This window comes from Homalodisca vitripennis, chromosome 5 (assembly GCF_021130785.1).
Source record: "Homalodisca vitripennis isolate AUS2020 chromosome 5, UT_GWSS_2.1, whole genome shotgun sequence".
In the NCBI taxonomy this organism is placed as follows: Eukaryota; Metazoa; Arthropoda; class Insecta; order Hemiptera; family Cicadellidae; genus Homalodisca; species Homalodisca vitripennis.
The window spans coordinates 130,286,084-130,302,011 of record NC_060211.1 but is presented as its reverse complement, the minus strand read 5'-3'; the positions used below and the strand labels follow the sequence as shown (position 1 = coordinate 130,302,011).

Sequence of the window (15,928 nt, the reverse complement as noted above, 5' to 3'; positions counted from 1 at the left end):
GATAAATGTACATAACATAATGTAATATGAAACTATTTTGATAGTACAAAAGTTTTAAAAACTTATTCAAGAATGTTCTGAATAGGACAAGGGTTTAAAGTTCGGACAAGGGGATGTTGTGAGACTGATGAAAGTTGCTCATTTAAAGCAGTCCCGATAAGTCTGCGGTTGACAAGTAATACCAAGTCGTCTCTCTGGGGAGATTTCCTCATCTGAAGTCCCTGCCCTTCTCATTACACAACTTGTTATGCAAGCATTTCGTCAAAATCTTGTCAAATTCTAGCTTACAATATATGTTACATTTATAAATCCCGGGTTCATTCTAATTTGTCCTCGTTATTGTTGGTTTTGTTCATCTTATTATGTATGTATCTTATTATGTAGTTATTACCATTTGCATATAAGACATTGTATGTAGAACCCTGCTGATTCAATATTAACTGATGCTTTTTTAACTTTACTATCATTATCACTATTAGTATAAATCAGCAAGAAAATTTTAAAATGGAGCAATAATTTAAATGTTGTATTTCAGAGGTAAAATTTTCATTTAATTAAATAAATATGGCTTATTTATTAAAAAAACTTGAACTATTTAACTTGTTATTTACATGTGCTATTCTGAAATCGTTTTGCTTAAGTGTAATTAAATGGTTGTATTTTGATTGATGGTAAAATTAATATTGCTTTTATAATTTTGATTGTGCACAGTGTATAAGATGAAATTTCAGTTTAACTGAATAATATTATTCCAGCTGTTTGCATTCCCTGCTGATATGATAGTGGCGTAGTCGTGCTGTGCCCCATGCAATCCGTACTAGTGTAATCGCCTGGTTCGTATTTTTTATATTATTTAGACGTAGTGGCCGATGGGCGTGTCTGGGGAAGTTTGTCAGTCGGTCAAGTTCGAGGTGAAGGCCGTGACATCGTTTGCCGTTTATAGGTTGCTACCGGCATATCATTGGTGCATTTAACTGTAAACATTCGTCGTTAGAGGCATACAAATGTACTTGTTTTCCACAACTTTCTTTAATGTTTGTAGTGAAGGATTAATTTTTTTCTTTCAAAAGTAGTAAATATATAACGGAAGTATTTTAGTAATGTTAATTTCTTTCGAACCGTGGATATAAATGAACTTTGAATAACTGCAATGTAAAAATGAATAAAATTTAGTAAATGTAAAGCGTAAGTTTTTAAATAAACTGTCATACATGACAGTTTATCGGCAACAAAAAACTTATAACTCTCAACTGTAACATGTTTGGCACTCCTAGCTTGTGTAAGCGCATCTTCAACGTGGTCGTTCTCGTTTATGCATTGATGGATTTTGTTACAAAAAGTACCGTTGGAATTTTTATAAACATTGAAAAATAGTTGGTATATTGTAATATATTTTTAACCTATGCAAAACTGCTGATGCTTATGAAAGGACAAAGTGTTTGTTGCTCTCAACTTTTGTAAGCGTTCATTTAAAGTAATCTCGTTCCCTTATGCGCTGACAGATTTAGTTAAAACAAGTACCGTTAGAATTATAACATTTTTGAAATAGTTGGTGTCTAGTTAAACTTTTATGACAATATTGATTTTTACTTAATTTTAAAAAATTGAAAGAAACGCCATTTTTTTATTGTAAAGAAAATAGTACAGTTATTTTTATATACTCTTATCTATTTAAACCTATGTGGCAAATTGGGTTTCTTTAGCTTAACTAGTTATAGAGATAATAATGTTTTAATAAAAATTACAATATGGTGAATAGCGGATAAACGAGAGATTTCGTTACTTATGTTTATATGACATTTTTTGTTTCAAATGATAAATAATATCAGCTGCAGAAGTTTGTGACACCCTTTTGTGAATACTCTTTATGTATAAACACAGCATATATTACAAATGCGAAAGTTTGTGAAGATGTTTGGTTATTTGATGTTCGGTCACACAAAACCCAATGGGAGGATTTGGATGAAATTTGGCATGTACATTACTTTGATATCAGAATAAAATATATGCATACTATGTTCCGAAATACCACTCACAAATTTGTTAAACTCATTTAAAAGAAATTTGTTTACTGTAGAGAAGAAATAGCTGGTCGAGGCACATTGCTAAGCGTGCCAGAGTTCTAGTATTTATATTTAAATTTATAAATATCAGCTGTATTGTGTTATTATACTATCCACTTTTTATAACTATAGCAAAAATGACGATTTCAAACTAGTTCGTTTATTCTGCCAATTTTCGACATTTATTTGCTGGATACAATTGTGAATGTGTACATGAAGGGTACAGAAATTGGTTAATTATATATTTTTAACGGCATATTTACATTAGCTCAAAGAACAAATCGGAGGGACTAGTGATAAACATGATTCAAAGAAATAATCGCTCTGTGACTGTAGCAAGTGGAATCAAAAAGTAACACGTCAGACACTAAATGCAATTATTTATGATATAAAATCGTCAAGGGGACATCGCATTCATTTTTCATTAATAACACCCACATACTGATTATGTTTATAAATATTGTTATAATTCCTAGACTGAACCAAGGAATTAGAGTGATATACCTAACATATATTGGAAAACAACAACATGTATTGTACTGTATTAGGTTTACAGGTATGCATTCTTAAAAAAAGAATATAAAAAAGCCGAGGGTACAAAAAAACGCAGCGAGCCGGGGTCAGATAGTTAGGCATACATTTGCGTTTAGGGACTTAAATATTATTAGTAAGACGGCACAGTTTGGAAAGTTAATGTCCTTGTGTGTTTGAGTGTATGTCCTCGTATATTTTCCACACGTTATCTCGAGAACAGTTTGACATACATTGAAAAGATGTAGTACCAATGTATTAGACAATGATAGTAAGGCAGATCTGGATGTTAGTATTTTTCATTGTAATTCTTATACCAAAAATGGTATAGAGTAACAGAAGTAGATGCTTTTTACCGTAGTGGGGTTTTCAGCTCAAAGTATGTAACTATGTACATAATTGTAAACATTACTGTAAATCTTTTCCAAAAGATTATATTGCAAAATCAAACACTATTATAATAGTAAGAATGAATAGTTTGATATAGTTCAACGAAATTCTGAAAACCATTATCTGCACATGCAACATAGCCAAACTTATTTTGAAAACTGCTTGAGCCCAAAAGGGATTTTCAATTGAACCTAATAAATTTAGGAAATGTAGAACTCTTACACCAGCCATTTTAAATTCTGGGCAACCAGAAGGTCTAAATATAAGATGAATCTATATTCCTGCATTTTATTTCTTTGTTAAAAAACATTTTACACAATACCTGATGACAAATTTTCTTTTAATGATATCCATTTGTTTAATATTATAATTCTTTCTCTTAACCATGAAAAGTGAAAAATATGTACCCGATATAAATTATATATGACTACTTTTATTTACAAATATTACAGGACTCCATCGTTCTATGGGATGAAGGAAAACTGTCATAATATAAGTATTGACAAGTGTTAGTATTTTTTTATGCCAAGTTTTACACAATAAAACAGTATATTACAAAATGAGTATAATTCTATGCTCTCGTTTTAAATCAAAGCACTCAGCAAAATTCTTTTAGTGAATCCTAAGACCATAAAACTAGCATTAATTAGGAGAAGTGAAGTACACATTATACGAGTACACTACTTTAGATGCTTGTACAGTATAAGAGAAAATGATGATTCATGTTGTTACACAGTTCATTGTAACGTCCACTGTGTTCATATCCTACTCGGTTAATATTGTTTATCAGTATTCATATTGCAGTGCCATCGATTCACTACTACCGCCAACCTCTTCAATAGCACAGCTGGGCTTTACTCCAAATATATTAATATTACGCAACATAGTAAACAGGTTTTATTCATAATATTATAAGAATTTAGAATAATCACTTCCTAAAAAACATATTGTAATTTTAAAATTGAGAACTTTCAATAGTTACACTTGGTTTTTGTCAAACCTAAGGCTACAAACGGCTTAGATATAACCAAACTTTTAAAGAATCACAAATTCAGGATTAACAAAGTTAGAGTAAGAATACAAGTATTCCTCAAGTGGTATAACAGTGATTTTACTCGGCTAGTGTTTTCTTTTTAAATGTTGTAATAAATTGTCCCTGTTTGCAAGTAAAATTGATTTGTACGAGAAAGAAATGCGTACTGTAAACAATTTTAAACAAATAATCCAAGAAATTTATCCTTGTAACGATATTGCCATTTATAGCATTACATATTGTAAATTAAATGCCATGTTCCACTTAATTTAGCGTAATTAGTGTACTACGATGACAGCTATAACTATTGCTGGTACTATAACACGTGCAAAACTTGCAATCATCAGGTGAACAAGGTTGTGGAATACTGTCATACAAACATCCTATGTATAAATTATTAATATTAAAAAATATGTTTTAACTATATATTCCTTTCTCAATATTTTATATTAAGTTGCTGGAAATGAAAAATAATTAACTTATGGAAAGCTAATTATAATGTAAAATAAATAGCTAAATATGTATAGTAATGTGCTCATATTCTTAGTTTCAAGTTATAAATTTACAGTGTTACCATTATAAATATTTCAAATTTAAAGTATAAATCCATTACACAGTATTAAATCTGGACACAAATCAATTTTACACCATCTTTCTCCCGCTTGTTATTTGAGTGAAGGCGCAAAGCGGAAGCTGCACTGACTTGCCACCTGTTGTCACGTGATTTATCATTATCAACAGTTGTCGTTTCCTGTCCTCGATTTGGAGGTGAGAAAGTGGAAAAGATTGTAACACCAAAGTATTAGTTGAGTAGCGGTAAATATAGTGTTACCATTCAAGTAAAAAAATCTTTATTTAAAAAGAATATTTATATTTAACCATTAATAATATAATAATTTGAAAACAATTACAGTATCTGTATATAATAATCTATATATATATATATATATATATATATATATATATATATGAGGAGCAATTGATGGGAGTTTTAACTTATTTGAAAAACTTATCAAATTATTATATACATATACTGTAATCAAGTTTTGATTAGTTATTAATTTCAAAAAATAATAACATTATACTATGTAATTTTGAATTTAGGTAATTAATTTAAAAATTATTTATTTACTTTATATATTCATTTTGAAACTAATTACCTGATTATTTTTTTAAATTGACAACTAATCTAAACTTTTTAAACGTCAAACTTGTTATTTACCTTTAGAAAGTTTATTATCAGGTGTTTCTTCTTTACCTTGTTTATTTGATTCAGTGTATGTTTATATAATACATTTTATGTATTTATAAAATAAGTTGAAATTACAACGAAATATTGTACAGTAAATAATTGTAGATTTCTTTTAACAAACAATTAAAGACAATTAAAGAAAAGTCCTTCATATGAAGTCTTTTCTTTTATTGTTTAAAGATACCTCTGCGCATTTATTTTCTGTATAATATATATATATATATATATATATATATATATATATATATATATACCGAATACGTAAGTTCATAGTATGTCTAGTTCTCTTTAACGTTATCTTTTACTGTAACAAATGTCACAAATGTGTTTTAGACTAAATGTCATAATATCTTGTGTAAGGTGTTTGGAAATAAGTTATGTTTACCATTTTATGTAAAAATATTGAATTTATTTTTATGTTTCAGTCTTAATGTACAAGAACTGGACCATGATGCACGACGGGAGCATGAAGAAGAGGAGCGGCGTGGACGACGGGAGCGGCGTGGACGAGAGGAGCGGCTCTGACCACAGGCACCACGGGAGCATGGTGGATAAGGGGGGCCCTGACTACAGGCACGACTGGAGCAGGGTGGACCACGGCAGATCTGACCACAGAGACGGAGCTGTGAGCCAGGGGCGCGTGGACGACTGGGACGACGGGGGCCACAATGCCGGCAGCAGCGACAGCCACGAGGGCGGACAGACAGACCTGTAAACCGTGAAGTGTGTCATCAATAATACAGTGAAAATTAATTTTTTTTCAAGTGTACTAAAAATGTTGTATCGAAGTGTTGTTACTAGAGATAGTTTATATCATATTGCCTTGGGATGGAATATTTTATTTTATATTTAATTAAGTCATGATTACTCTTCGTTCAAAGTACTTTGAGCGGTGAAATAAATGGGTGATCATTAATTTATAATTATTATTATCGTTTCATGTTCATCATTAACATCCTACGAACAGTTCTTGATATTCACTAAATATTAAAACATTTTTATAAATATAAGTGTTATTTTTATGGCTTGCTGATTTCTAAAATTACAAATACGGTTAAGCAATGCCACAATGAAAGACCAATTCACTTTACGATCCTTTAGGTTGCAGGACTTGTTCTGAGGATAATGGTAAATAAAAATAGGAAAAGTAAGCACAGGTATAGACAAAATTAGGATTGGAATTTGAGGTAACGTCAGGAGTATTTGTTCACTTAGTAATTTATGGATATGCATTTTGAATTATAATATTTCACTAATACTTATCTGGAAAAAAGTGATTAGAGAAAATATCTGAGCACAGTGAGTTAGACTCGTTTATCATATTATGTCCTCATGAGGAACTTCTGTACTATCTTCTTTTTTCTTACAGACAATAATCACCTACTTAGTAAATTTTAGTGTCAAAGAAATGTGGTCTTGAATTAAGAATCAATGAAAACACCGTACCAGGACAGTGAGGTAGTCTAATAAAATATACAACCCGTAGGATAAAAGACTTTGTCAGGTGTTCAGTAGAGACTCTAATATTAACCATAGAATGCCAATATAACTGATAACGATATTTAGAGCAACACGTTAATCCATTTTAAAAATTCTGAAAACCATCTAAATCGTGCGATAAAAATAATGCCTTAAAGTCCCATACACATATATAATAAAACAATTTTATTCATCAATGTTATTATAATGGTTAGTTTTGTTTTAAATATATAAACAAAATGTTAGAATACTAGGCCTAAATGTTTCTTTCTATTTAATGCATTTCTCACAAGGGAATGAATATGTATTTTCCATAAAAACAAACAGTACGTGCATGCAAATATAGAAATTTTGAATGTGTTATTCCTAACTGAAATATTGTTTCAATTCTCTTTGTCGATGTAATTGTATTTATCAATTGACATTTCACTGGGTGGGTTGTCACTGTATGGAGGCAGGCCTGTTGTAGAATCCAAGCAAAGTAACAAAGAACTAATATTCCAGTCTGGTTATGCGCCTATACTTTTGTAAGAACATTCTGGGCTATCTATAATTCACCACTATAGTATTCAGTGTACTGCCAAAAGAATGATTAGGGCTAATGTTACTAAAGTAATGTCGCTTGGTTCATGTGAAATAATCTAACTAGTCATCCTGCGTGCGATGTGCAAACAATAACCTATGCTCTATTGTTAGTGATAAATGTTGTAGAATCCAAGCAAAGTAACAAAGAACTAATATTCCAGTCTGGTTATGCGCCTATACTTTTGTAAGAACATTCTGGGCTATCTATAATTCACCACTATAGTATTCAGTGTACTGCCAAAAGAATGATTAGGGCTAATGTTACTAAAGTAATGTCGCTTGGTTCATGTGAAATAATCTAACTAGTCATCCTGCGTGCGATGTGCAAACAATAACCTATGCTCTATTGTTAGTGATAAATGTTGTGGACTCGGCAGGTTTCTGCTTTACAGAGGTTGTTAATACAATCCTATAATTATTGTTTAGAATAACATTAACATTAGGCAAGTCTATTTTCGTAATTTAAAATTTATGTCTACAGAGTAATACACTTTAACTACAAATTAATGATTTTAGAAAACTATAAATATAACTTGACTATATTTAGCATAATTTGTTAACCATACAACCTGACAATACTTGTGATATTAATGATAGTACTACAATCAATTATTGTACTATTAATTAAATAAATTCCTTAAAAAAAGTAAAGTGTTTTTGAAGTTAAATAAATGTTTCTGTAACTCTATAAATGTCCACACTCACCAGAGCGTACATGATGAGATGTTGGACTACCATGGGAGCTGATCGGTACAGGATATATACTCCTGATCGTCCTTCACACCCAACCGCTGCAAGTCCTGGGAGGGGAGCAGAGTCAGGCGTTGGCTCTTTCTGGCAAGTGGGAGTAACAAAGCCGAAGATTCAAATAAATCAATTTTGTTTCGAGCTGGTTCACTGATTCACCTACTCTTTTGCTTACTATGCTTGTTTTTATAATGTCGAAGCCTGAGCTATTAATACATGACGATCTACTACTACAACTTATTCTCAAGGGAAATCTCTGCCAAAAATATAAAAATCCGAAGGAATGTAGTCAACCAACTAAAACAATTTTGCACCTCACATTACACAACACAGAACTATAATTTACTACACAATTTTATGACTTTGAGATGTTGTATTAAAACACAGAGGATGAGATTGAAATAAAGAAAACTACAGAATTCCTAGAATTTTGTGAGGTTATATTTGAAAAGATTAAGTACCAAAAAGAAATAAGGTTCTTTTTCCGTAGGCCTGATTACAGGCCTACGGAAAAATGTAAGAGTTTTAATTTTTGATTGTATTTATATGATTTATATCACTTACTTTTACATGAAATAAACACTTTCCTTAAGTTATATTGCATCAGGGAACTCATATTCAAGCGAGTTATTTTAGTAACTAGTTCAGTAAAAAATCTGTAATTTTTAAATATAACTCTCGTAAAGGAACATGCAGAGATTTGTAAGCTTCAGCCGATGTTTTAAAAGACTGGAAATAAAATTCCTAAATTGGCATAAAATTTTCCATGGGAAATTTTAAAATATATACTTCTCTATATTTCCTTTATCTGGGGTAAGAATATTAAAAGTTCATTAGTGTGAAATTGAAAAATACTGTAAATTTAAAAATAAAACACATTATAATGTACTTGAGGCTTTTCTTTCAGGTAAACTACATAAAAGAAGTGTACAAAGACTATAGAAACAACAGTTGTAAACTTGGTGTCTACCAGCTGTTACGTTTGCTGAAATATTAGATCACAATTGCTTTAAAGTCAAATATGTTAAAAGGTTGTACTTCAATGTTATTAGCACATGCACGTTTCAGTGCTTTTCTATCTAAAACGGAACTCTTATTAATTGCCGATATTTCTCCTAAAAATTATACGCTTAGGAATGGTGTGTGTTAAAATCACTAGTATACGTGCTTTTATAGCCAGTTAAGTATGCTGGCTAAAATTTTCTCCTAATGATCATTACAGGCCCTCAGGAAAACCATGTGAAACTTCTGATCGCCCGGTAAAAAGTGTAGGAAGAGACAGACCTTAATAAAAATTACACTTTTCTGTTCGGAAGTGATAAGAAAGATTCGTGACGTAACCACCAAAATGACCTTGACCTTTAACCGACAGTAGATACTGATATTTCCAACACGTTTATTTCTATTGGATACTAAAGCACCTTTGTGATGATGGCGTGGCGTTATGTTTACACCAAGTTGGTTTTTGCGTCTCTACCTGATCTTTCTTGCAATATTATTTTTACACTTTCATTTCGCACTCTTTTTTGTCATAAGCCAAATTTTGAAATCTCTCTTTAGAAACTAATGGAAATAATTCAATAATTTACTAACAAATAATTACATTATTCTGGCTAGGTTGAGGGGTAGGTTTTTAAAGGTACTATTTTGTAAAAAAAAAAAAATAATTGTAGGCTTTAATTAAATTTATTTCAAATTTTTTAATATTTATTATTTAAATATATTATTTAAAGATTTAAAAAATATTATTTATTTTAGAAAATGCATAATTTGAACATTAAATAGTCCAGTATAATAAAGCAGACTGGTCTCTTGTCGAGCTTATTCGTCACTCAAAGTATTTACAAAGAAAATCAGTTCGCTTTGTTGTTAGTAAATAAAACATTGAATAGTTAGCCTCGTTCATTTTAATTCAGAAGCATTCACGAACAGCTCTGAGTAAAAAACTAATCATTAAAGTAAAGTAAGAGATAATTGTTTTTTATCCACTATTCATAAATGGAAAATGTACCGGTATTCTTTAAAATGTTATTTAAAATCGTTGCCTAAAACATTTAAACAATAACTTAACAATTTTTATATTTTTAAATTGCCACTGTCATCCTGACCGTATCTAAATGAATAAATGATAATAAAAGATTTTAACGTATTCGGGTATAATTACTAAACGTATTTGAATAAATAGTTTTATTGGATGAAGTAATGTTTAAAATTTTCTGTTGATCTACAGTATCTTCGATTAGATCTTAACTCGTTTTAGGCCTTTTTTGAGTAATTTACTTCGAAGAGAAAATGTACTACGCTTTTATTTATAAATAAAGTTATTATAAATGAATAAATGACCTTTCCCTCATCAGACCCATTTATAATGAATGTAGTATTTATCTAGGACTTATTGATATGTAGGAACTGTTGTTACTTCTTTTACATTGAAATTAGTGTTCCTTCTTTCTTTTACCACATGGTCTAATACTAAGTCTAGTCATAGAATCGATACATAATTAAAAAGATTGTTTTAGAACACAATATAGGTTTAATAGATTCTTCTAATAACGTATCACACAAATATGAATATAAAAAAGTAAAAATACATCAAAATAATAAGATATAAACAAAATACATTTTTTTAAAGTAGCTAAGAACTAAAATTAGTTTTCATAAAATTAGATTCATAATATTAATGTTAAAAATATTAGTATTTTTGCACAAGTATGAATTAGTATTTTAAGGTATCGGATGTTAAAATAAATTGATAACTCTGTATAAAAGTAAAACTGATCAAACGATAAATAGTACTTAATTTATTTCTTCAGAAATCCGCATTGTCCTGTTGGTACGGTGCATCAAATAAATCCATTTAGAATTGTAATTTTACTGTATAAAGCACGTATTTTGAAGAAATAACTCTCTTTCTAACTCCTATTGCAATAAAATAACTGAAAGTACCCATACAGATTTTAAACAAGAGCTAATAAATATTCTTAAAATTAAACGAAAAATTGAAGATCAAGATTGTATAAATTCCACTTTTATCACCAACCTTCTAAATACTGCGAGGAAGAGAGTATTCCATTTTCTACACTAGTTTCTAGTGAGGATATTAATATGAAAGAAAAATAATTTTGTAGTATATAAAATAAAATAAATTATTTTTCTCTCTGTGCCAAAGATATAAAGACATCGTGCTCAGACGATCTTAGTACACAAGTTTTGTTCAGTATACAGGAAGTACTAGTTAAAGGGTTATTTAAATGTCCCAGAACCCACACGTTTGTTTTAATCCGTCTTACAAGAAGCCGAGTACATACAAGGTGTCACGTAACAGGCTTCGCTGCGGTCGCATGAATAATATAAAGTTTATAGCTCATTGAATTCCGACAGTGAGGTTTCATATCAGTTTGGTTAACAAATTTATTTACTCTGATATTTAATTGTTGCCATCAATATTACCCATTAACCAATGTAATGGTTTTCTCTACCAATTAGCTGGAATAAAACTGTAGGCTATGCAAATTTGAAATCTATAGTCAGTTTGATCCTGAAATATCGTGTAGACAGACAGGCAGATAGGCAAGAAGACAGTCGCAGATGGAATTTACCAGTCTCTTGAGTTCTCTCGAGTGTTTGGCTTCGCTAACACTCAGCCAAAACTTAAGTAATATAGCATTTATGATTTACAAATATCCATGTCCTTGAAATGTGATCCCAGGAATCCTTACCTGAGGTAGAGAGACACGGTGTTTTGGGAGGATGTAAATTCATTCCAATTTTTCATACTAAGTTAAAGATTCACAGAGACATATCGTCACACTCGCCTCCAGACACCCATCTGGAAAGCCATTGTACCCTGAAGACTAGCCTAAGACATTCATGCTCCCATGAGTTACCGGGTTGTTATGAAGAAAATAGAAAGTTTACAAATATGAAGTTTGTTCCCAATGTATAAAATATATCTTAAGGAAGATTGGATTTGTATTCTCTGTGAGGAATTATATAATCTCATGTCACTCTTTGAAATTTGGCTAATCATTAGCGTAAACTAACTATGTGCAATATGCCTCTCTAGTGGTAAGGCATCTGTAAATATTAAATAATACATAACACTTGATTTTTATACAGATATGATCGAGTTTTAAGGTGGTGCTGAAGTTTATCATTCAGGAGACTTGTCTGCCCATCTGTATGTCTGCAAGATACACCAAGAATGACATGAGCTATAGATATTTTGGTCTGGTGTACTCACAATTTGTCGAGATCTTTTAAACACTTACACTGTTGATTCCAAGGTTAAGTGTTAGAAAGGGCTTCTTAGCCCTAACTTCGCCTGGTAAAATCAGACTACTTTACTTTACTTTTACATGTTTTAATTGGAACTCATTATAATTTTCAATTCCTGTCCCCATATATTATGAAGATAAGTAGAAAACTATACACAGTATATTATAGTTTTTACACCCTCTAAACACACAAAAAGTAAGAAATGTATAGTAAGTACAATACTTTTTTGTTCCTAATATATTAATCCATAACTTATTATTACTTTTTTCTAATGAGTAGAGGACATATCTGCCCGCTTTACTGATTTACTTCGGCTTGCTGGACTCATATGTACGTGGCTTACATGTGGTTACAAAAGATGGTTGCATTTGGAAATTAAAGTTCAATGGCTTAGTTACCTTTTTAAAATAAAATATGTTATGTATTCCATAATAAATCCATAATAAAGTTTTATAGATTGTACAGTAACAACTATTTGAGTCGGCGAAGGCAAAAGTTTTCCGTAATTTTCTTTATTATTACTAAAGCGATAAAGCGAAACAATTTATTGAATAAGTTTGTAATATATAACGTTTTGGCCCAATACAGTACAATTATATTGGAAATGACAGGTTTACTGTTACTTACTTTTCAAAATTGACTTAAATTAATTCGATCTCTTCGAGTTTTGTATTCCAGAGTTTATATTTTAATTAACTGGAGATGTGCTTGAAAAGTGGTTTAAAAACCAATACCTATAAGTATTAAATGCTAATGAAGGGTCACTGTATAATTATCAAACTGGTTGAAATGAGTTTGAGGAAGGTATTGGATGACCTCCGAACACTTACTTGACCTCTGCTCTTGTGTCCTCTACAACAAACCGCGCGTGAGGCAGCATGAGTAAGTTGATATCCTGTTTAGAAAATAGTTCCAATCAAGATTTTGGAAGTAAGTAGTCGTAATATTTATTTGCATGATATATATATATATATCATGCAAATATATATATGTATATATATATGTAGCAGTAACGTTGATCGGACGTCGTCTTTGTATTTTCAATTTACCGATCTCATAAAAGGGAAAAGAGATAATAAGAGTAGAGACAAAGAATGATAAAGTATTCTTAATATTCAGTAATTTTTAGTAGAAAAACGGAGAAACTGACAAACAATCTGATCCCGTTTAGCTCTAGGGGGTAAGGGTGGATTTTTTTCCACCTACAATAAATCATATATATATACCTAAGAAACTTTTTATGGTAATATCCCTAAGCATCTAGACGTATTCTATTAAAGGCTATGCCCTGTAATAGATTAAACTCTGCATCAATTGCTCGTACACATCGGAAAGTTATTAATTAACGCCAATGGTGTATGCCCATGACAGAGTATATCTTCACTGACTTAATATCCCTGTACTTGACCTTCGTGTCACGCAAACCAGTCAAAGCATCTAAAGTAAGCATTACCAAAAACCATCAAGGTATGAATAAGCCAGACCAGGGGTGCCCAACCTTTTTTACCCAAGGGCCACATTGTAAAGCCTTTATGGCCAGGCGGGCCAACATCCCAGGGGATATGGAACCCCAAACAAAACGTATTGCCCGGAGTTTGATCCAGAAATCTTGTGCAAAATATGAGTTTTAAGGTTATTTGGCCCTTGTTTCCTGATTATTGTAATTTCTTATTATTTATTAGTTGTTAGGTAAAGGTTTATAATATATTATGTTTTTAGGTTCTTTTAGTAGAAATAATATAAACCCAGACTTTTAGACGTTTGCTCTAATTCTGAGGGAACAATAAAAAAAGTCACCAATAAAGTGAATACATTGATTTTAATTAATCCTACTAGGATACTAGGACATACAAATTACGTGGCGAGTGGTGACCTTGAGTTGGGTAGGGGTTACGTCGCCGCACCGCGCGCTGTGCCGTGCTTTACGCGCGCTCTATTCGCCAGCCGGCAGCCACCACCGTAGTCAGTGAAATCTGTCTGCAACTACTTTACTTCTTTCAACACTCATACTCCACCAAAAGAATACGGCTCGTTCTACGTGAAATCGGCTGGACTGCTTGGTTCTCAAAATTTGTATTTATTTAATATTTCAAATGCTTGTAAACAAATTTGGTTGTTTTGGCAACAAGGCGGGCCACATAAAACTGACTCGCGGGCCGGATTCGGCCCGCGGGCCGTAGGTTGGGCAGCCCTGAGCCAGACTATGTGGCACGTTAGATGCCTCGATTATGTAAAGTTGAAAAGTTAAAATCTATGGTTCATTTCGTTCTCGAAATTTCTTGCACTCATGCTGATAAACTTAAAAAGACAAGTTTTGCCAGCTTCTCTAACGATTAGCCAAATCCTATGGAGAGACATGCACCGACATCAAACCCATTGTTACACTTTTCTTGCTAAATTTAAAGTCTACACGCACATTCTTTCTGAGGCTACCCTTCAGGGAGGTATAGGAAAAGACACAAGATACTTTTTCTAGCTCCTTGACTGATATAAAAATAAGTTGAGTTCAATGTCTAAGGACGTTAACAAGATGTCATGTGTAAAATTATGCTTTAATAACGCTCAGCTGAATGCCATTTATAGGGATGAGCATCATCATTGAGTACGAATTTGCTCACAGAGAAATTAATATTCATATAAAATTGCAAGTTCATCTCGCAAATTGTTTTCGAGTTACCGTGTGTACAACTCAGTAAGACAAACAGAAGTACTTAAGCCCCCTGACTTATATGGGTTTCGCTTACTTTCAGAAAATAACATACAACATCATCTCTTTTGTAAACCATATTAAAATTGCGACGTTAAACATCGAATTATTTGTATTATTGCATGACGTGACTCTCTCACAGTGCATATTACGATTAGATTAAAAATTAAAATATATTAGTTTTGAAAATCCATTCAAGTTTAAATCAACTGGAATATTTTCCCTCAGGTCTCACTCAATCGGCATTTATTCCTTGCTTAAGTGGACCACTGGATCACACATTTCAACGAACTATTGTCGATGTGGTCTAGGTTGGGATACATTTGGATGGCGTGTTGACCTCTTGATTGCCACCTCGGTTGTAACATTGTCCCACACTCGAGGCCAAGGATCACAGAGTAACTACTTGGTGTCTAGGACCAATTTTCCAAATATGTATATAGTACAGTACCTGAACTGCTTCGAACTTCAGCATTCAGTTATGGTATATCTTCAATCAGTGAAACTCCTATTGCTATGAATCAACCTTGCATAATAATGTTCAGTCAGTAAGTTTGGCAGCCCTTTGAGTGATAGGCTTTGATAACTCAACCAAAATTTAATTTGTCAACCGATTTTATATTTTGTATTTTTTAGATTTTCTAATTATAAATAATACCAAGGAAAGTGTGCATAAACTTCCTCTCGCTTTTAAAAAGGTGCAGCGCTTAATGTTTCTAAACTACCAGAACTACAGTCTAAGCTGGCAGAAAATTCCGTTGGCTTACTTCTATTATTTAAATAGGTTAAGTAATGAAAAGTAAAATTTGAATCCTTTTAGGCAGATATTTAAATTAAAAAAATGGTATTTATAATAATTTTGT

The 15,928-nt window shown here is 31.6% G+C and overlaps 1 protein-coding gene across 1 annotated transcript; it reads right to left on the bottom strand.

Annotated features, from left to right (window-relative positions):
- Window positions 1-5,656: 5,656 nt before the first annotated feature.
- Window positions 5,657-11,921, bottom strand: LOC124363621. The gene is made up of 3 exons (XM_046818879.1): window positions 11,892-11,921; window positions 8,039-8,167; window positions 5,657-5,978 (listed from the first exon to the last, which is right to left on the bottom strand). Exons 1-3 carry the CDS (start codon window positions 11,919-11,921, stop codon window positions 5,697-5,699), a joined length of 441 nt encoding a protein of 146 aa, XP_046674835.1. The 3' UTR covers window positions 5,657-5,696.
- Window positions 11,922-15,928: the final 4,007 nt, after the last annotated feature.

What these genes read in the sequence shown, in the direction of transcription:
- LOC124363621 (XM_046818879.1), bottom strand. Translation starts at nt 11,921, where the DNA reads ATGGCTTTCCAGATGGGTGTCTGGAGGCGA. An exon ending in AGATGGGTGTCTGGAGGCGA is followed by an intron (nt 8,168 to 11,891) that starts GTGTGACGATAT and finishes CCCACTTGCCAG; the next exon opens with AAAGAGCCAACGCCTGACTC. An exon ending in ATCTCATCATGTACGCTCTG is followed by an intron (nt 5,979 to 8,038) that starts GTGAGTGTGGAC and finishes CACGGTTTACAG; the next exon opens with GTCTGTCTGTCCGCCCTCGT.